Raw genomic sequence first — 21,637 nt, 5'->3', positions numbered from 1 at the left:
AGGAGTTAAAGTGTTAAGAAAGTGTTCGTGCCAGTCTGAATTGCAGTCCATTCCAAGACTGAAGCCTTCTTAGTTCTCAAAGGCTTGCCCCATGTCTATACCCGCGGTTCCAGCTGCCCCCTCCCACTGCCCCTTGTATTAAGCAACTCAGACCTGTCATGAGGTACAATCAAGGCAGCACAGAGCACTGGCCCAGGAGCCTGAGGGCAAATGTGGCTCTGCACTGGTCATCGTCCCCCGTGGCTCAGGTACCCTGCTGAAGAGGGAAAGGATGGGCCTTCCGGCTCACAGGCCTTACTGACTCCATGGTGTAGACATGCCCTGGTTGCTCCTCCCTCAGAGAGTGCAGGCAGAAGGGCCCTCTCTATAAAAGCACCAGGCGGGGCGCCTGGGTGGCTCAGTCGGTTAAGCGTCCGACTTCGGCTCAGGTCGTGATCTCGCGGTCTGTGAGTTCGAGCCCCACGTCGGGCTCTGTGCTGACAGCTCAGAGCCTGGAGCCTGTTTCGGATTCTGTGTCTCCCTCTCTCTCTGACCCTCCCCCATTCATGCTCTGTCTCTATCTCAAAAATAAATAAACGTTAAAAAAAAAATTAAAAAAAAAAAAAAAGCACCAGGCCCAGCTCACAGGTAGAGGCTGGCTGCTGACCCTGGGCATGTGGTACCGGCCCAGTGAGTCACCTGATGACACAACAGTCACCTAACTGTCTTCCTCATCCACCCACCCCTCCTACCTGGCCTGCGAGCTGCTCCAAACCTCACCCGTTGGGACGCTTCCCCACCTACCCCTGGAGAGAAGGGAGGACCATAGGGCTCAACAATGTTAGTGTCCTCCTTGGCCAACTGACCCCCGCTCAGACTCAGTCATGCCACAGGGTTCCATCCATCCACCGGAAGAAGCAAAGCTTACCAGTAGCTAGTATTTGGGGGATGCTTTGACATCCTTGCATGAACGGGTCAATAGAAACAGTAAGTTTAGTAGACCCTCTATGATCCACACACAGCACCCAAGGGTCCCCACCAGGTACAACCAGGCCCAGGAGTTCCAGCCAGGAGAATAGTTCTCTGTCCGCACTGCAAATGACCTCTCTGCCTCGTCCTAACTTAGGTCAGATAAGCGAGGCCCTGGGTAATGCCATCATGGTGTTCTTCTCAGCCTTAGCTGGGCTCCCCATTTCTCCTTTCCAGCAGCCACAGCAAGGTCAGAATGAAAGCTGGAATACCTCCTTTGCTGTTAAGCCTCTAGACACCTGCAGATACTCTCCAGGGATATGGCCGTGCCCCTTGGGGCCAAGACAGCGCTTTCATGGAACATGGAGCCATAGACTGCTATGTCCATTGAGCCGCAGAAGGCATAGAGGGCATTTATTCATTGAGGGACGAGCCCTGACCAGGGGTTGGGAGGCACAGGGTGTTCTGGCCCCGCTTGCCATCCCTGTGCAAGATTAAGGGAAAATCACATTATCCTTCTAGCCTCAACCTCCTCATGTGTCAAGTGAGGGGATTTGACTAGACACCCAGTCTCTAAGAATCCATTAGGAGGCCATAGTGGGATTTCAGTCCCCAGAGCAAAGCCGAAAAGTTTGTAGCAGGCACCCTGAGACAGCGCTTGTGCCTGGTTTGAGTCACAAAGGTGACTATTGATTATAAGGGAACCATTTGTTCCGGCTTGCCTGGGACAGCCCTGGTTGGTTCCCATTGCCGCTCCATAGTTGGTAATAGTGCCTCTCTCACTCTCAAAAATGCCCCAGTTTGGGTGATATCTTACCTGGCCACCCTGCTGATGGTGGTATGAGAAACGAGACTCGTCTGCCTTCCCCACACTCAGCCTGCCCTGTGAGGATGCCTCCTCTGCCTGAGTTGCAGGAGGCCTTTGACTTGCTCAAAGAACAGCCCTGGCTGCGTTGTGACCTTCTGTTGGCAAAAGTCAGTCACCCTGTTTGCCGGGGGGATGTCGTTTGAAGACGGAGGTGACCTTGTGCACCTTTCACTGCCCCTGTCTGAAGTGCCACATGAGAAAGCTGTTTCCAAGCAAGACTTTGCTTCCTGCAAAGAACTTAGATATTTCTTCCTCTCTGGCTGTAGGGACTCTGTGACGGACCACATCTCCCTTTCCTCTTTGACTGCTAGGAAAAACTGGAGGAAGCTGCCAGAATGATCCTCCTAGCTATTTCTTGATGGAGTAGTCATGGCCGTGTTAGACTGGGAGCCTCCACAGCCTGGGGTGGTGGTTTTACCTTCAGCATGAAACCCAGGCTTGGGTCAGCAAGGGAGACACAAGCCGTGAATGGTGCCCCTCCTGGCCACCTTCAGAGCCCAGGGCCAGAGAGAGAATAATGCTAACCCGAGAAAAACCTATCCCTTGGAAAGCTCATCCCCGAATAACACACCGGCATCTCCCCCTGCACCACAGGAGGACCAGCTGTAGGACAAACCCACCTTTGTCTCGTGGCATCTATATCCACTAACATGTTGGACTCCATCACAGCCCTGAAGCACAGTTGAGGCAGGACTTGATATTATCCCATTTTACAGCTTGGGCAGCTGAGGCTTCGCAAGCTGACCCTGCCTCAGAGGCCTCCCATCCCCAACTGCCCTGCAGTTCCCAGAACACCACAGGTGACATTCGAGTCACCCAACACCACCGTGAATGCGGGTGAGGGAGGTTCGGACCATTGCTTGGGTGCTTAGAGTCAGGGGCCGTGACTTCTGGTCGAACCTCCCTGGTTAACCTTGTAGGGATATCAACACATCTCACAGACTCCCGCTGCACGGGCCGTGGATAAGTTGCAGTAACTGTCTCTTCTCTTGTGTGTGTATTTCTGTGTGTGTGCTTTTGTCAAACAGAAGAGCGTGAATTCCCCTCTGCGGCCACTGATCTCCAACACGGGACCAGAGGGGAGCAGGGGCCGGCCGGAGCTGCCCGAGGCGCCCAGCGTGGCTTGTCTAGTGCGGGGACCAGGGATGATCGGGCCGTGCACACAGATGTCTCCAGCCTCCAACCGTTCGCATAGCACACAGGGGACTCGTGGGTGGCCATTTGCCACTGCCAACTGAAACACTAGGATGGCAACGTTGACATCCTTCATGACGTTTCCAGGACAGACATTCAGGCAGAAAGTGCTGGCGCATTTTCTGTCTTCGAAGTAGAGGGCCATGCCTCACCAGTGTGAATAGTTTGGGCCCCGATGACCTCCTCCGAGTCCGCTCGCAGCCAGTGACACTCGCAAAAAAAAAAAAAAAAAACAAACAAACAAAAAACAAAACTCCCAAAGCCCATCTTGGGTTTGGCTTCCGGCAGCTCTTGACCAATGTGGCCAAAGCCAGACGCCTCCTTGGGACACTTGGATTATTCATAAATGCAGCCTGCCCCGACCCTCCCTGAATAGCATCTGAAGTCTCTGTGGAGGTCATGGATCCTGAACAAAGTGTCAAGGGCACCAAGAAGGCTGAGGGAAGTCCCCGGAAGCGGCTGACCAAAGGAGAGGCCGTGCAGGCCAGTGTTTCGTCCAGTGCCCCGTACCCAGGCAGCGGCACGACTGCCACCCCAGAGGGCCCCCTCCAAGAGCTCCTCGCCCCGCAGCCCTTCCCGGGCCCCTCGTCGGTTCTTAGGGAAGGCTCTCAGGAGAAAACAGGCCCTAAGAGGTCCTCCATTGAAACCTCCGTCCCCATCTCGAAGCTTCCGCAGCACCCTCTGACACCAGCATTCATGTCGCCCGGCAAACCGGAGCATCTCCTGGAGGGGTCCGCGTGGCAGCTGGTCGACCCCATGAGACCTGGACCCTCAAGCTCCTTCGTGACCCCTGGGCTCCATCCTCCGAGCCAGCTCCTGCCTTCCCACGCTTCCATCATCCCCCCCGAGGACCTGCCTGGCATCCCCAAAGTCTTTGTGCCCCGTCCCTCCCAGGTCACCTTGAAGCCCCCAGAAGAGGCGCCCAAGAAAGAGAGGAAGCCGCAGAAGCCCGGCAAGTACATATGCCAGTACTGTAGCCGGCCCTGCGCCAAGCCCAGCGTGCTCCAGAAACACATCCGCTCGCACACGGGCGAGAGGCCCTACCCCTGCGGCCCCTGCGGCTTCTCCTTCAAGACCAAGAGTAACCTGTACAAGCACAGGAAGTCCCACGCCCACCGCATCAAAGCCGGCCTGGCCTCCGGGGTGGGCGGCGAGATGTACCCCCCAGGGCTGGAGATGGAGAGGATCCCGGGGGAGGAGTTCGAGGAGCCCACCGAGGGGGAAAGCACAGACTCAGAAGAGGAAACAGGCACCACGTCTGCCCACCCCACAGAGCTCTCCCCCAGGCCCAAGCACCCCCTCCTGTCCAGCGGCTTGTACAGCTCTGGGAGCCAGGGCTCCAGTCACGACCGCTGTTCCTTGTCCCAGTCCAGCTCAGCCCCGTCGCTGGAGGACCCCACCTCATTCTCGGAACCCTCCTCCGAACACCCCCTGAGCCAGAAACCCGAAGACACCCACACGATAAAGCAGAAGCTGGCCCTCCGCTTGAGTGAGAGGAAAAAGGTGATGGACGAGCAGGCGTTTCTGAGCCCGGGCAGCAAAGGGAGCACGGAGTCTGGATATTTCTCCCGCTCTGAGAGCGCCGAGCAGCAGGTCAGCCCCCCCAACACCAACGCCAGGTCCTATGCCGAGATCATCTTCGGCAAGTGCGGGCGGATCGGGCAGCGGACCGCCATGCTGACGGCCACGTCCACGCAGCCCCTCCTGCCGCTGTCCACCGAAGACAAGCCCAGCCTGGTGCCTTTGTCTGTGCCCCGGACGCAGGTCATAGAGCACATCACCAAGCTCATCACCATCAACGAGGCCGTGGTGGACACCAGCGAGATAGACAGCGTGAAGCCGAGGAGGAGCTCGCTGTCCAGGCGCAGCAGCATGGAGTCCCCCAAATCCAGCCTCTACCGGGAGCCCCTGTCGTCCCACGGCGAGAAAACGACGAAGCCCGAACAATCACTGCTGAGCCTCCAGCACCCGCCCAGCACCACCCCCCCTGTGCCTCTGCTGAGAAGCCACTCAATGCCTTCCGCCACCTGCACCCTCAGTACCCCCCATCACACCTTCCGAGGTAGCTACTCGTTCGACGACCACGTCACCGAGTCCGAAGCCCTGAGCCGCAGCACTCAAGTGCTTACCTCCCACCCCCGGATGCTCAAGCGCCAGCCGGCCATCGAACTACCTTTGGGAGGGGAGTACAGTTCCGAGGAGGCCGGCCCCAGTAGCAAAGACACAGCCTCCAAACCCGCGGACGAGCCGGAACCCAAGGAAAGTGACCTCACCAAAAAGACCAAGAAGGGCTTGAAAACGAAAGGGGTGATCTATGAATGTAACATATGCGGTGCTCGGTACAAGAAAAGGGACAATTACGAAGCCCACAGGAAGTACTACTGCTCGGAGCTGCAGATCACAAAGCCCGTCTCTGCAGGTGCTCACGTGTCCCCAGAAGCCGAAAAGAGTCAGGCTGAGCACGAGCCCTGGTCCCAGATGATGCATTACAAGCTGGGGACCACCCTGGAGCTCACTCCGCTGAGGAAGAGGAGGAAGGAGAAGAGCCTCGGGGATGAGGAAGAGCCGCCTGCCTTTGAGTCGACTAAAAGTCAGTTTGGCAGCCCCGGGCCGTCCGATGCTGCTCGGAACCTTCCCCTGGAGTCCACCAAGTCACCAGCAGAACCGAGTAAGTCAGTGCCCTCCCTGGAGGGACCCGCGGGCTTCCCGCCGAGGACTCCCAAGCCAGGGTCTGGTCTCGAGTCGGGGAAGGAGAGGAGAACAACGTCCAAAGAAATTTCCGTCATCCAGCACACCAGCTCCTTCGAGAAGTCCGACTCCCTGGAGCAGCCCAGCGGCCTGGAAGGGGAAGACAAGCCCCCGGCCCCGTTCTCCTCGCCCCCGCCCGCCCCACACGGACGCTCCGCCCACTCCCTGCAGCCCAGGCTGGTCCGCCAGCCCAACATCCAGGTCCCCGAGATCCTGGTGACGGAGGAGCCCGACCGGCCAGACACGGAGCCTGAGCCACCTCCCAAGGAGCCCGAGAAGACAGAGGGATTCCAGTGGCCCCAGCGCAGCCAGACGCTCGCCCAGCTCCCGGCAGAGAAGCTGCCGCCTAAGAAGAAGAGGCTGCGCCTGGCAGAGATGGCCCAGTCATCGGGGGAGTCCAGCTTCGAGTCCTCCGCGCCCCTGTCTCGCAGCCCCAGCCAGGAGAGCGGTGTCTCTCTGAGCGGGTCCAGCCGCTCCGCCTCCTTCGAGAGGGATGACCACGGAAAAGCCGAGGCCCCCGGGCTCTCGTCCGACACGCGCCCCAAGCCCTTGGGCACCCACATGCTGACCGTCCCCAGCCACCACCCGCACGCCCGAGAGATGCGGAGGTCAGCCTCAGAGCAGAGCCCCAACATTTCCCACTCCGCCCACATGACCGAGACACGCAGCAAATCATTCGACTACGGCAGCTTGTCCCTGACAGGCTCTTCGGCGCCGGCCCCAGCGGCTCCCGCTGCCCCGGCGGCCCCCGCAGCCCCGCCAGAGAGAAGGAAATGCTTTTTGGTGAGACAGGCCTCTCTGAGCAGGCCTCCAGAAACTGAGCCAGAGGCCGCCCCCAAGGGACGACAGGAGAGCGAGGAACCAAAGCCCTCATGCAGTAAGCCTTCCGCCAAAAGCTCACTGCCCCAGATTTCCTCGGCGGCCACCTCGCACAGCGGGCACCCGGGAGGCAAGAGCCAGGGGCAGGACAGACCCCAGCTGGGGTCCACTCCGCCCTACACAGAAGCTCTGCAGGCGTTCCACCACCCCGTTGCCCAGCTCCCCCTGCATGAGAAACCCTACCTGCCCCCACCCGTCTCCCTCTTCTCCTTCCAGCCCCTCTTGCAGCACGAGCCAGGACAGTCTTCAGAATTCTTCTCCACCCAGGCCATGTCCAGCCTCCTCTCTGCCCCGTACTCCATGCCGCCGCTTCCTCCCTCCTTATTTCAAGCCCCGCCACTTCCCCTCCAGCCCACCGTTCTGCACCCGGGCCAGCTCCACCTCCCCCAGCTCATGCCTCACCCAGCCAGCCTCCCCTTCCGGCAGCCCCCTTCGTTTCTTCCCGTGCCGTACCCTGCCTCGTCGGCACTCTCTTCTGGATTTTTCCTGCCTCTGCAATCCCAGTTCTCGCTTCCGCTCCCCGGTGACGTGGAGAGCCATCTGCCCCAGATCAAAACCAGCCCGGCCCCGCTGGCAACGGGAACGGCCGGCCTCTCCCCCAGCACAGAGTACAGCAGTGATGTCCAGCTGTCCCCCGTGGCTCCCCCGGCCAGCTGCTCGGCACCCACATCGGCCCCCCCGCTGACCCTGCCCGCCTGCCCAGACACCATGGTATCCCTGGTTGTGCCCGTCCGCATTCAGACCAACATGCCGTCCTACGGGAGTGCCATGTACACGACCCTGTCCCAGATCCTGGTCACCCAGTCCCAGAGCAGCTCCACAACCGTGACTCTTCCCAAGTTTGAGGAGCCCCCGTGCAAAGGGACAAGTGTGTGTGGGACGGATGTGTACGAGGTCCGGCCTGGATCGGCTGGGGTGAGCGAAGAGCAGAGCAGAGGTTTCCCGACTCCATACTTGAGAGTGCCTGTGACATTGCCCGAAAGAAAAGGCGCCTCCCTGTCCTCGGAGAGCGTCCTGAGCCCGGAGGGGAGTTCTTCAACGGTCGGGGGGAGCAAACGTGTCCTTTCACCAGCTGGCAGCCTTGAACTTACCATGGAAACCCAGCAGCAAAAAAGGGTGAAGGAAGAGGAGGCTTCCAAGGCAGATGAAAAACTCGAGCTGGTAAAACCATGCAGCGTGGTGCTCACCAGCACGGAGGACGGCAAGAGGCCGGAGAAATCCCACTTGGGCAGCCAGGGCCAGGCCAGGAGGGAGCTAGAAACACTGTCCAGCCTATCCTCAGATCCGTCTGACCCAAAGGAAATCAGTCCCCTTCCTCACTCCTCATTGTCCCATGTGACGGCCCCAGGCTCAGAGGCTTTGAAGGAATATGCCCAACCATCCGCTAAGCCTCACCGAAGAGGGCTGCCCTCACTGAGTGTGAAGAAAGAAGATTCCAAGGAACAACCTGACCTCCCTCCACTGGCACCTTCCAGCTCGCTGCCTCTGTCAGAAACGTCCCCCAGACCAGCCAAGTCGCAAGAAGGTACGGACTCAAAGAAGGTACTGCAGTTCCCCAGCCTCCACACGACCACTAATGTCAGTTGGTGCTATTTAAACTACATTAAGCCAAATCACATCCAGCATGCAGATAGGAGGTCCTCTGTTTACGCTGGTTGGTGCATAAGTTTGTACAACCCCAACCTTCCGGGGGTTTCCACTAAAGCTGCTTTGTCCCTCCTGAGGTCTAAGCAGAAGGTGAGCAAAGAAACATATACCATGGCCACAGCTCCGCATCCTGAGACAGGAAGGCTTGTGCCATCCAGCTCCCGCAAGCCCCGCATGACAGAGGTAAGTCTGCCTTGTTCTCCTTCCCCTTGCTGTATTGCTGAAGCCTGTGCTGAGCTTTTAAAGGCGCACTCTCCTCAAGTTCTATTTGCATAACTAGAGCAGAACGAGTGGGCAGATTTCCTCTCTGTCAGCTGTGACTGACCACCGTATGAGAAAACATATTTATTGGGTTTCTTTGTGTGTCCCTCATCGTCAGACTAGATACATTTCGATAAAGTAAGCTTTAAAGTGATCTTGCTTTCCCATTAGTAGCTTCTATTGTAAAAGCAAAGACACCATCTGAGTCAGGACAAAAAAAAAAAAAAAAAATCTCCAAAAGACTGAATCGGAAACCTTGGCTGATGGGAAAGTCTGCAGCAATTTGAAAACTTTATGCCACTGCCCACGTTCCTTCCTTGTCCTGTCAGCCTTTTCCTGCTTTTCTTATTCTCTACACCTGCTATTTCCATTCTCTGGTTACCACTCAGAATCTTCCCACTCCCAGAGTTTCTAGAATTTGGCACAAACAACTCCTGAAATATTTCTTCTTTCTTTTCCACGAGCTGGCTGGAAAAGAAAGTGTTGGCTGCAGTGCTCCCCGTCACCAGTAGGGGGCAAGATCACTCACAGCTGTGCTGTGTGGCAGCACCTTTCCCTAGGGGTTCACATGTACTCCTCCATTGCCTCTGATCTAAGGTTGCTCCAGGAGCCATAGAGTGACCCCTGCAAGTTCAGGAAATTGGAAATTTGATGGTTCCAACTTTGCTTCAGATACCCAAACAGCTCCATACCCTGATAAGGCCAGCCTAAGGACCCCGGCCGTGCCATGTCGGCCGATTGACATTGTTCTGTCGATTGAGTAGCCTCAGTGTGCCAGGCGCTGTGCTGGGCCCTTGAATCCAGTCAGTGGTTATTTCTACTTATGAGGCAGGAGGACCATCCCCTCTCTATAGATGAGGGACCCAAGGGTCAGGGGTGAGAGAAGTCAAGGCCATATATGGTAGATATTTGACAAACCCAGAATTTGCACTTAGATCTGACTCCAGAGACTCAATTTCTTCTTCTTCCAAATATTTGAGGAAAGAAGGCCGTAAAAGTGACTGCAAATTTTAAAATGTTCATCAGTGTGTCTTCAGGCCAGATGCTTTGCTCAAATCAGGCATAAATCCACTAAACTAAATTCATCTTACAGATAAATGAACAAAACTGTGTTCTGGAACTTCTCCTGTGTTTGCGTCCTCCTCTTTTATCATTGAGTGAAATTTGTGCACTGAGTTTGTCCTTAGCTCAGCTGGGTATGCTTCACAGGATTGTTTCCCAGATGTATTCTCTGACTGTCCTGTCAGTCTACGGACGTCCCTAAATGAGATTTCCACTTTTGCCATAAAGTGGCAAATCATGACTGATTTGCTCTCCTGTGTATCTTGCTGGCTACGTCTACTCCCAAAATGCTTTTATACTTATATTCATACTTACAGCTTCTTGTGCACCTGCTGTGGGCCAAGTGGTGTGCTAGACTTCACTTTCATCCTTACAACCACCTTGGAAGTTAGGGTACTACATCACCATTTTATGGATGAGAATACCAACGCACAGAGAAGTTAGGTAACCTGTACAGGGCTGCACGGGACATGGCGGAGCCTGGATTCAAAATTAGACCTCACTCCAGAGCCCTTTCAAATGATCTGGGCTGCCTCCCCGCTTTAATGACTATACACTAAAAGGTCATTTACGAAAAAGTAAGAGTTAATTTAGCTTAATGGAGTTCAGCAGTCTTTTGCTTAAAATGCCGCTTTCATAAAATGAGCTGAAACCTGCAAACTTTTTCTCGGAATAACTCAACAGATTCACTGGCAGATTTCCTGCCAGAAGTGCGCCAATCTGGTGCATTAATATTAACTGCATGGCCCACTGCTTGATGCCTTGCTACAATTACACCTCTCTCTCTCTCTCTCTCTGGCCACTGCTTGCATATCTCCCGTGATGGGGAGCTCACCCCCTCTTGGTACAACCCAACCTATCTTTGGACAGTGCTCCAAGGAAGTTCTTTACTGTACTGAGCTTGTAGCTTCTGTTCTCTGTTAGTAGCTCTGAAAAGGCCCTTCAGGTTATCTTAGCATTTTAAAGGTCTTCCAAACTGTCTTCATGAAGGTCTAGGTCACCCTATCGGGTTTGAGTTTGGTCATAGGTACTTTTTTCTGTACATAAGCCCTGGAGGAACTCAAGCTTATACAAAAGTTCATGTGGGAGCCACATTCCGATCATTCCCCAGGTTTCTCCTGCTTCTTTCTCCTTGGGGATCATTTTGACAACCACATATAGCAAACAGAAGGAATAAGGATTCCAGTGTCAGGTTTCCCAGATTTGAATCCCACTGCCCCGCTTACTAGCTGTGTGACCTTGAGCCAGCTACCTACTCTGTGCGTTGGTTTCCTCATCTGTAAACTAGAGATACCAAAAATACTTAGCTCATAGGACTGTGGAGATAAGAAAGTGAGTTAAAATATACAAAGTGTGTTTAGAACAGTACTTGGCACATTGGCACTCAATAATCGTTTTTATGATGGAAAGACAATCATATTATTGTCTTTAAAAGCCAACATGGAGCCCTGGCCCACCTGCTCCGTTCCAGCAGTGTTTCCTGATAGAGTGGTTCACTGCCACCCAAACCAGCCTCCTCCAGCTTAGCCCAGACATCACAGCTGGTTGTGAGAGAAAAGTCATCCATCAGCCTGGGGGAGGCCCCTTGCTCATTCTGTGGGTGGCCCAGATGGCAGGCTGAGATAGGAGTGAGAACAGCAACTCTGGAAACCCATGGGTATTACACGAAGTCAGCTGCCTTCTGCCAAAGCTGAGGTCCATAGCCTCACTTGGTCTGCCATCTCCAATTCTGAAGAGACTGTTTGGTGGGGGGGGGGGGGGGGGGGGTGTCACTGAGTCATAGGCATTGGCCCTGACCTGGATCTTCAGGATGATCTAAATCCCCTCAGAGGTGAGCTAAACCCAGAAAGATGAAGTAATCCACCCAAAGACGGCTCAGCATGCACTAGCCCACGTGGAGCCAAAACTCAGATTCCCTGATGCCCAACCAGCTACCTTTCTGCTCAGCCCAACCCACGTTTATAGCGGCAGGTGTCATGGCTGCCACAGGAGCCTGGGGCTTAGATCGCAGAGACATGGTTGCTTCTCCCACTGGCTGTAAACCTGACCTTGACTGACAGCAGCATAAACGAGGGCGAGAATCTCACTCCTGGCACTGTGGGCCCCAGCGTCCAGCCCAGCATCACTGCTCCCTATTCAAGGGTATGCCCACCTGCTGCTGCCATCAGAGGGTCTAGAGGACCTGTTGCTCTCATGAGCCAGCTCTCCCCACTGGGGCCCACAGCTCTGTGAAAAGATCGGGTTCCCTCAGACTACCAGCCAGAGCCTGCACAGCCCCCTCCAGGTGCATGCCCATCAGTGAGCATGGTCAGGGCCCTCGGGACGCCTGCACTCTGCTCCCAGCAATGTCCTTAACTTGGAGGGTGACCTTGACTTCCTGATCTATAAAAGAGAACTGGACCAGTTCATCTCCAGGATGGAGTGTTCATTTATTTACTCCGCATTCCTTACCCATCCTCTCTGAGGCAGGCCCTGTTTTGGGGGCTGGCATGACCGAGGACGCCAGCATAAGGACCTGTCCCCAGAAGGTCCTAGACTAGTGTGAAAGGAAAGGCAAACACAGCTCCCGTGGGAAAGCCTGGTCTCCCCAGGAGAAGGACCTGGTCGGAGTCCCAGTTTTGACACTAACCACGTGGCCTTGAAGAAGGGGCTTCACCTCTCTGGGGATCAGTTTCCTTCTTTCTGCAAACTGCAGCTACTAACGCATCTGCACAGGGTCGAGGGAAGAGTAAGTAAGCTACACAGAGTTAAGAGTAAGCGTGCAGTGCCATCAAAGGCACCGTTCTATGACTACCGTTTAACAGCAGTGATTTTGTCATTCTGCGGTGGGCCAGGTTCACCTCCCTTCGCTGGTTTCCCCGGAAGGCCAGAAAGATCTAGCTAGAGTGCAGAAGTCAGAAGAGAAGCGAGGGAAGCCGGAGGAAGATGCTCCTGCCTCCAAAAGAGGGGAGCCAGCGAGGATCAAAATCTTCGAAGGAGGGTAAGAATCACGTTTGGTTTGCAATATTTGGTTCTGCTTCCTGTGGAGTAAGAGGTGGCACCGTCTGTGTTGAGCGGCGGTGAGCGTCTCTCCCGGCGGGGCTGTGCCCACAGGTGCTTGCCCGCGGGCGCCATGTTCGTGGGACTCGAAGGCCACCTCGGTTTCAGAATGCCGGGCTCTCTGGTGGGGGATGGGAACGGGGCGTCTGCTGAGGACTGGAGGAGTCTGGGTCTTTCTCCAGACCCTTCGTTCTTCCAATGCTGGCCGGGTTTCTAGTCCCTGCATTGGGGCTGCTAGTCGTCTCCCAGGTCCTGTCTGGACTGCCATTTACTTTGGTGCGTGTTCCCCCCAAAATCACCTCTGTCCTGCCCAAGCAGCCACCTTGGCCTGCCTGGTGTCCCACAGGGGACTCGGGCTCTGCCCGCAGGCTGTTTGCAGGGCTGATAATGAAGGCAGTGCTCGCACCAGCTGTCTACACCCGTCCGCATTCTGACTGGTCGGGGTCCAGGACTCATCGGTTGGTCAGCGTTTGGAATATCACCCCTGGTGTTTTACCTTTGGTGCTTGTCTTTGGAAACCTAATGATCCAAACATCTCGGAACTCACACTCTGGGGCCCTCTGGGCTCCGGAAGGGTACCTTGTTTCGGACTTGCTTTGTGGAAGTTTTGTGCAAGCTGTGTTCTATGTGACCATGTGTTTGCTCCCCGGGATATGGGTGTCTGTAAGCAGATCCCGTGGTGTCTGTCTCAGGGTCCTGTGTCTGTGTCTCCAATGTGATCAATGCAGCCCTCCTCGTACCCAGTCCCAAGGGACAACGGCATGAGGGAAAACCTACCTTCCAAGAAGGACAGTCCTCACGGACACCAGCCAACACGGGGTGTCACTGGGGGCCCGCCATTCCCTAGCACCTGGAGGTGCCGAACTCACAAGGTCAAAGCGGGAGGTGCTGGACTCCTCTCTTGGTTGGGGAAAACAGAGGCGGCCAAGTTCCCGGTGGCAGTGGCCAGCAGGGGCTGTCAGCAGAGGGTGTTTGGAAACGAAACTTGGGGAGTTGGGTTGTCACGGTGACATCGAGGGGGCTGGGGATGACAAAAAATGGCAGTGGTAAGAATACCACCCTGTAGGGCAGAAACATCCCACCCAGAATTCCAATAGTGGCTCCATTGGGAAATACTAGACCAAAGGTTTTTCAAAATACTGACCCTCTTTCCAACTGGGGACAGACCAGTTTCCTCTCCTGCTATTTGAATAGAGCGCCCTCTTGTGTCTCTGTGTTCTCATATCATTGGGTACTTAAAAGGCCCCCTAAGACTTCATCCAAGGATTGATGCTTCTGGTCACAGGGACTTGCCTTCTCTCCTCTTGCTTCAAGGGACGCCAGGGTGGCTCAATCCATTAAGCGTCCGACTCTTAATCTGAGTTCAGGTCTCGATCTGAAGGTTGTGAGTTTCAGCCCCGCGTTGGGCTCTGCGTTGGGTTCTGCGCTAGGCATGAAGCCTTCTTAAAAAAAAAAAAAAAGGAAAGAAAAGAAACAAGAAAATCGCCTTGCAGAAGAACTGTGAGGCCCTGAGGGGCCGCTGAGTGATAGCTGGTGTGCACAAAGAGGTTTGCTTCTTCCCTGAGAAGCAGCTGCCCTCAGACTGGAGGTCGGGTCCCCGAGGCGGCTCCCTGCTGCCCTCGTTCCCCTGGGAAGCCTGAGCTCCGGAAGGACAGCTGGCAGGAGCCTCCCCTGATCCCGGTTAGTTCACATCTCCAGCTACGTGCTGGAGTCTCTCTGCCACATGATCTGCCTTCAGCTGAAACGTGGAAGGTTACACCCGAGTCCCCTTCTCTTCCTACCGCCTGGGCATCGGTGCCCCCCCCCCATTGTCCCATCCAGGTTGCCATTTAGTTCCACCTGCTCTCTTCCAGAATCTCCCTCTCTTTCCAGGTCCATCCTCCCTGCCCCTCCCACTTACCTCTCTTCTGCTCAGACAAGCCCTCACGTCTCCAGCTCGGTTTCCTCGTGTGTTAGAGGGAAAAAACAACATGCTCTGTTGATCGGCGGAGGATCCTGTGCTGTGCCACCCATGGGCCGTGGTTCACGGCACTGAGCATTTTGTCACTACCATACCCATCTCATGTGTCTCCCTCCAGGATGATCTCGCTCTGTTCCGCAGGCTGTGAGACATGTCCTCCTCAGTCCCTCAGCTTGTCACATCCAATTTGAGCGCTTCAGGGTCATGTAGTGTCACCCGTCAGATTCTCTTCTCCCGCAGCCCAGCTGTCCCATCTGGGCCCTCGCTGCACCTCCCATGCCCCACTTCTGGTGACCCCTCTATATTCATGGTTCTCTGGGGGCTGGTATCACCCCCCCCAGGAATGTTTGGAAATTTGGGGAGAGTGTTTTAGGTTGCCATATACCTGGGGGCACCTCCGGCATTTCATGGATGGAGTCAAGGATGCGACCATCCATGCAACCAAGCACAAAACCACTCAAACTGCCAGGGATGTCCCCCACCCAGAAAATGACTATGCCCTTCAAGCAGACCCATCCGAGGTCCACAGTTTTGTCTTAGATCCCTGTCTTCCTTTTTTCTTTCATTTTCTTCCCCTCCTCCTCCCTCTCTGCCTCCTCCTCCTCTTTCTTCTTCTCCTCCTCCTCCCCCTCCTTTTCTTCCTCCTCCCCTTCCTTCTCCTCCTCCTCCCCCTCCTCCTTCTTTCCCCTTCTTCTCCTTCTCCTTCTCCTTCTCCTTCTCCTTCTCCTTCTCCTTCTCCTTCTCCTTCTCACAGCAGACATTTATATTTCACTTCAGGACACATTCAACAAGGGGTTCTGTTCCTAAGAACCACTAAGTCATCTAGGGCGACAGAGACTGAGAGAGGAAGATGAAAAATAGCCAGTTATGCACTGCCTCCTACAGCTTCCACCCAGAAGCTTCTATTTTCTTGCAATGGCCAGGGCAAGCCCCGCAGCCTCACCTGCTGCATGGGGGAACCAGACGTACTTGGTAGACAGCACTGACTACTCCGGTGGCTTTAACATGCATCTGCAACTGGTTTTTACTCAACAATGTTTTCGAGATGTATCCTTGTTGATTCACATAGATCTGATTCATAGCAGTAAGTCGATAAGCCGGACACAAAGAGTAGATACCATGGGACCAACACTCATGAGTCTTTTTATCACTAATCAAGCTACTCACTAGTCTCCCTACCTTCTTCTTGACCTCCAACCCAGCAATTGATCAATTAACCAATCCATCAAGGTGGGGCCATTTATTCCATGTCTTGTGGGTGCTCTGGGCCCGAAGATACCCAGAGCCAAGGGGATAAACCATGGTTCTGCTCTTAAGGTGCTTGGTGAGTGGTTCAGGTGGTAGCACAAGGCTGAGGTGTGGATTGCTCATGTTGAGATGCTCACAGCAGACAGGGATCCCTGGGTCTAGAGCAGCCAGAAGAGGCTTCCTGGACAGGGTGGGGCTAGGCCTGGAAAGGTGGGTGAGACTGGGACAGGCCAAGAGGGAAGGTAGCTCAGTCAGCAGTCTGAAAATAATGGCGACCCACGTACTTGGTCAGACTGATTTCTTTTGGCCTGAAGTGTTCTCCCTTGTCATCACTTATCTCCTTGGTTTCAAACATTGTCACTGCACCAGTGGCACTAAATCTGGGTCTCCGGCTAGAACCTCATTCCTGAACTATACGCCCTTGCTTCTGATGCTTCCTGGGCCCCTCAATTTCAGCATTACTGACCAAGCCACCAACAGAATCTTCTTCTACATCCAGACCTTGGATGATGTACTCAGACGTTCACACTCAAAACCTTAGTATCATCTATGACACCTTTTCTCCTGATCCCCCCCACCTTCCAGTTAGTCCCCAAGTTCTGGTGTCCACACAAAGTGGTCCACGACCCAGCTATCACCTCTCTTCATTCCCTGTGCCGTGTCTCTGGCCTCCCTCTCTCCAGCCTCCCAGGTTGGTGCCATTGAGTGCCTTTGATCATGGTTCTGCCTATCAGACTTCAGCTTCAGGGCCTTCTGTGGCTGCCATACCCACAGAATCCAGTTAAAACTCAACCTGATCTTCCTGGACCCACAGTCCAACAAGCCACTACCATCCATTACCCTCTGGGCCTGCTGAACTCTGCCCTGTGCCAAATCTTGTCCAGCCTTCAGAGGCAGTACTCAACCCTCTCTTTTAACTAACGTCCCAGGTCCCTCCACACTCCCTAGTCCTTTGTGTAACTTCTGGAATAACATTGGCACTGGAATTCATTCCAAGACCCCTCTTGACTTGGGTCCTAGGCCCTTGCTTTGTACACCTATGCATCGGTTCCTATTTATTGCTGGCACCCAGAGCCCTCTCTTCATTTCCCATCACTTCCACACCTGAACAAAGCCTGCATTTTCCAGACAGCCTCTGGAAGCGCCCATCAGGAATGTGTTGGCTCTCTCAGCCAGCACCTATGCATTTGGCCTTCGTTGTTTCAGAAGGGCTCCTTTGTTAGGGAGTGTTGTTTTCACACATACAAAGTTATATTGTTCATGGAGGGTAATACTTATATTGTCCTAACTCAAGTTCACTTGTGGCAAGGAAAGCTGGGAGCTTAGCCCCAAGGGCTGGTGTGGAAGAAGGAGAGGTTGGAATCCATAAGAACTACCCGGCTGCTGAAAGTAGTCATCCAAGCTTTGAGGAATGGGGAGGTCGGTGCTTAGGTCTGAAGAGAATGATGAGTTCAGACAGTAAGAGCCAGGGGAGCCAGGCCCAGCTGAGGTGGGATATTGGGAAAGGTGGCCATGGGCAGGGAGCAAGGGATTGGTGTGTGTGTTGGGGGGGGGGGTATTTATATGTTGCCCAGGGCTGCTCCTGAGCCCTTTGGGCATTTATCAGAACAAACCCCACCCCAGACCCTGCCAACTGTAGGACCTCAGCTATTGGGCTGAGAGAAGACCACCTGGGCTCCTCTTGGAGGGTGCTGGATCCCATCTCTTCTCACCTACCCCGATATACCCCAACACATCACTCCAGCCATTGGTTCTCTCCTGACCCATTTGATTCAGCATATCCAAACTTAAAGTTTCCCACCTTAAAAACACGCCTTTGACTGAAGGGTCTATATCACCAGATTTCTCTGCTTCTCTTTAAAGGAAAACTCCAGAAAGAGTTGACTATACTTGCTTACCTCCGTGTCTTTCCTCCCGTTCTCTCTCAGTCCATTCCAGGTAACTGCTCCTGACAAGATCAATAGTGCCCTCCACCCTGTAGAATTCTGTGGTCGGTTCTCACTTCTTCCCTGCCCTGTCAGTAGCATTTGACACGACGGGTCCCTCCCCCCTTCCTTGAAACACTCTGTCCATTGGTTTCCAGGGTGCCATCTTTCTTGACCCTCCTCTTCCTTTGCCAGCGGGCACTTTCTCATCATCTTTGATGGTTTCCCATCGTCTTCTGATTTCTAAACATCAGGGCTCCCAGGGCTCAGCCCCTGGTACTCCCCTTTCCTCTGTCTAAACTCCCAAGGTGACTCTATATACCGTCTGTAGGCTGATGACTCCCAGACTCATGTGTCCAGCTGGACTTCTCCCTGGGGCTTCATGTAAGTCTCCAGCCATCTGTGTAATTTCCACTGGTGTGTTCAGTGAACTCATCCTTAGAACAACACACACAGATACTGAAGAGCCACGGTGACTCATTGGGTTCTTGGTACAATTGTTAAAGAAATTAAAATTTTACTTAATTCAATATTGCCCCACTTGAGGGAGTTCTATTTTTAACAGATGTGCTTTTCTGTCTCATGTATTTTCATTTCTAATAGCTGAATTTATTTTATTCAAGCCTAAGAGTTCATGAAATATACCCAACACATGTTGTTTTATGGTGCACTTACATTTTTTTAAAGTGTGTGTGTGTGTGTGTGTGTGTGTGTGTGTGTTTATAAAGTAGTCACTTAAAGAGAATAGTTTTAATTTTTAAAAATTTGAAGGTCATTTTCTTTCTCGATAATTTTTTTACAAACTCATTTCTTCTTGGAGTTGGAAACCTACACGTGTGTCGTTATTTTTCATCCCAAATTTCTGAATTTCTCCGCTGTCTATCCCCCATCTTTCTGTGATCTCCAGATTATGGATGAGGTTGAATTATGTCTTTGGTAATAGGTGTGATCCCTGTATATGTTTTGAGGAACAAATGGATTAAATTAGTAATTAAATGTGATGAGTTGGAGCTTTTTGGACAGGTGTAAGCTGTACAGTCATCAGGTGAGCCACTCTAAAAATGCAAACTGGGGGGACGCCTCGGTCGGTTAAATGTCTGACTCTCGGTTTCGGCTCAGGCCATCATCTCACAGTTGGTACCAATATGGTTCGAGCCTCGCAGTGGTTCTGCACCGACAGCACAGAGCCAGCCTGCTTGGGATTCTGTCTCCCTCTCTCGCTGCCCGCCCCGCTTCTCGCCTTTTCTCTCTCTCTCAAAAGCAAATACATGAACATCAAAAAATAAAATAAATCTCCAACCTGGAACAAAAAAACGCATCCTGCCGAAAAGCTGGTAATGTAAAAGCTGTGATGTATGACACAGGCAGAAACACCTTGTACCTTACCACACGCTCGCTGAATGTCCTTTTGAAAGTCCCGTTAATGGCCCAAGGAGAAGGGGGTTTCATGTCCATTAGCAAATCTTGTCAACTCAACCTTTGAAACCGTATCCAGAATCTGCCCATTTTTTTCACGTCTCCTCGGTCAAGCCACTGCCGTCTCTCATCTGGATGATCACGGTGTCCGATAATCTCCTGCTTCCCCCTTTCCCACCACAGTGCATTCTCAACCCAGCAGCTACAGTGATCCTGCTGAATGTCAACAGACTCTGTCACTGCCGTCCTGCGCCCTCCACAGCCCTCGAGTGGCCTATGTGTGCCGGCCTCAGCTCCTCCCTGGCCACTGCCTGCCACTCTACCCCTGTTCCCTGTGCTCCAGCCAGTGGCCTCTTTGTTCTTTGTCAGACATGCCTCTGCCTCAGGGCCTTAGCACTTGCTGTGCCCTCTGCCGAGAACACGTTTCCCAGGAGTCCCATGGCTCCCTCACTTCTTTTAGTCACCCTTCAGCGAAGCCTTCCCAGACTACCTACCCACTTGTGCCCTTTTCTGGCATTTCTTTATTTCCCTTCCCTGCCTTATTTTTTTCTGTGTATGTGCTAGTTTGTTTCTATTTCCCCACCAGAATGTAAGCTCTGTGAGAGGGCAGGAATTGTGTTTTGGTCATTGTTGTATCCCTGATGCTGAGAAAAGTGCCTGGCACATAGGCAAGGCTAGAGAATGTTTATTAAGTGAAGGAATCTCCCTCCAGCGTGGTCAGGAGACTGCAGGTGAGGGACAGGTCCCTGGACTCAGAAGCTCTTAGAATCTGTGAGCAGGACTGAGGCTCTGGATCTCCGGAAGGAGCAAGGACAAGTGTCGGGGCTGAACCAGGCTGAGCACGTGGGGTCAGGCTTGGTCTGGGGAAGGTAAAGTCAGATGGTCTCAGTGATGGGGCCAGCGTCTGGGGTTGGGATCCAAGGTCCTTTGCTTGCTGACCTGCCCTGCAAGTGTTAAAGGTCAAAATGAAACATGGGATGCCAAAAAGTGCTGGCTTGTGGGCAGTCAGCTCTCAGGCCAGGGCCTGCCCTGAGCAGATCCCTTGTGTCCTTGGGGCCCGGGGAGAAGTGGCCCTGGGTGCCCTGCCATGGCTGTGGTGCCCAAGTGAGTCCAGGCTGCCGGGGCCCTGTCTTCTTCCTGAGAGGGCCCCAGTGCCCTGATCCCTCCTGAATTCTCAAACTTCTCCCTCTAAGTGTGGTCATGCAGCCCCGAGTGTGGCCCCAGGGGCCCGGGGAGTGAATTGTCCAGCCCCATCACATGTGCCCACCCTGGGTTTTATTCTCATTCTCCTCCTCCCCAAGTCCTCCTCATCTCTCCTAAGCAATATGACCTGGACTTTGGGAGGGAGGCATGGAGGGCAGGATACGGCAGAGTCCTTGTGACACATCCAGTGGCTGAGACCAGGAAGATGGCCATGAAGCTGGGGAAGGTAGCTGTAGGACTTCGGATGAATCGAATATGAAGGTCGAGAAAGAGAAGCTTGGACTCTGGAATGGCTGCCACACTTCCGGCTCGAGTGACAGTGGATGTATGGTGGTGGTGTCATTTACTGAGATGCACAGGGATGGGAGAGGAGAGTGTAAAAGAGGTTTAAGGAAGGGGAGATCAGAACTTGGTGGACATGTTAATTCTGAGATGCCAGCCTTAGGTCCAGGTGTTCAGGGAGGTGTTTGGCAATCCGGACAGTGAGCCTGGCATTCAGAGGACAGGCCTGAGCTGGAAATACACATTGGGGATATGCATTTGTCAATGCACGGATGCTATTTAGAGGCTAGGTCTGGCGAGGGTCACCCGGGGAGACAGAAGGAGAGAAAAGTAAAGGGCATCCAGGACTGAACCCGGGATCCACCAGCTAGAAGCCAGTAGAGACAAAGCTGCAAAAGAGCTTGAAAGTTGGGGCACGTGGGTGGCTCAGTCAGTTAAGCATCCAACTTCGGCTTAGGTCATGATCTCGCAGTTCGTGAGATCGAGCCCCACGTCGGGCTCTGTGCTGACAGCTCGGAGCCTGGAGCCTGCTTCGGATTCTGTGTCTCCCTCTCCCTCTCTGCCCCTCCCCTGCTCACTCGCGTTCTGTCTCTTTCTCAAAAATAAGTAAACATGTCTACAATAATAATAATAACAATAATAAACTGAGGGATCCTGGTGCTGCTAGGAGGGACTTCTAGCCAGGGGTAGAAATGGTTCTGGAAAGGAGGGGCAGAGTGCAGGAGCAGAGCCCTGGAGAAGGTCCAGGGGGTAGGGCCAAAGCAGTGTTGAGAAGGGGGCACTTCTCTATACAACAGGAGGAAAGAAAGATGGTGGCCGCCATACAAGCAGAATTGAGGGTTTGAGCTGGGAATTAGGGAGGGTTCTTTCAGACCCAATCCAGGCTCTGGGTCTTCACCAATGATAGACTTGTGAAGGGCCATTTTGAAAACGAGGGCAAGAGGAGCACCTTGGTGG

General features: G+C 53.8%; 1 protein-coding gene across 2 annotated transcripts in view; it reads left to right on the top strand.

Annotated features, from left to right (window-relative positions):
* Nucleotides 1-21,637, top strand: part of HIVEP3 (HIVEP zinc finger 3) — a 381,869-nt gene that overhangs the window by 319,237 nt on the left and 40,995 nt on the right. For both annotated transcript variants that reach the window (XM_042950180.1, XM_042950181.1), the window contains 2 exons: nucleotides 2,845-8,467; nucleotides 12,442-12,587. In XM_042950180.1, the coding sequence (XP_042806114.1) occupies nucleotides 3,410-8,467; nucleotides 12,442-12,587 (5,204 nt within the window). In that variant the 5' untranslated portion in view covers nucleotides 2,845-3,409. The remainder of the gene's footprint in view (nucleotides 1-2,844; nucleotides 8,468-12,441; nucleotides 12,588-21,637) is intronic.

This window comes from Panthera leo, chromosome C1 (genome assembly GCF_018350215.1).
Source record: "Panthera leo isolate Ple1 chromosome C1, P.leo_Ple1_pat1.1, whole genome shotgun sequence".
Lineage (NCBI taxonomy): Eukaryota > Metazoa > Chordata > Mammalia > Carnivora > Felidae > Panthera > Panthera leo.
Note: the sequence above shows the minus strand (reverse complement) of the source record. Positions and strands in the feature narration are given on the sequence as shown.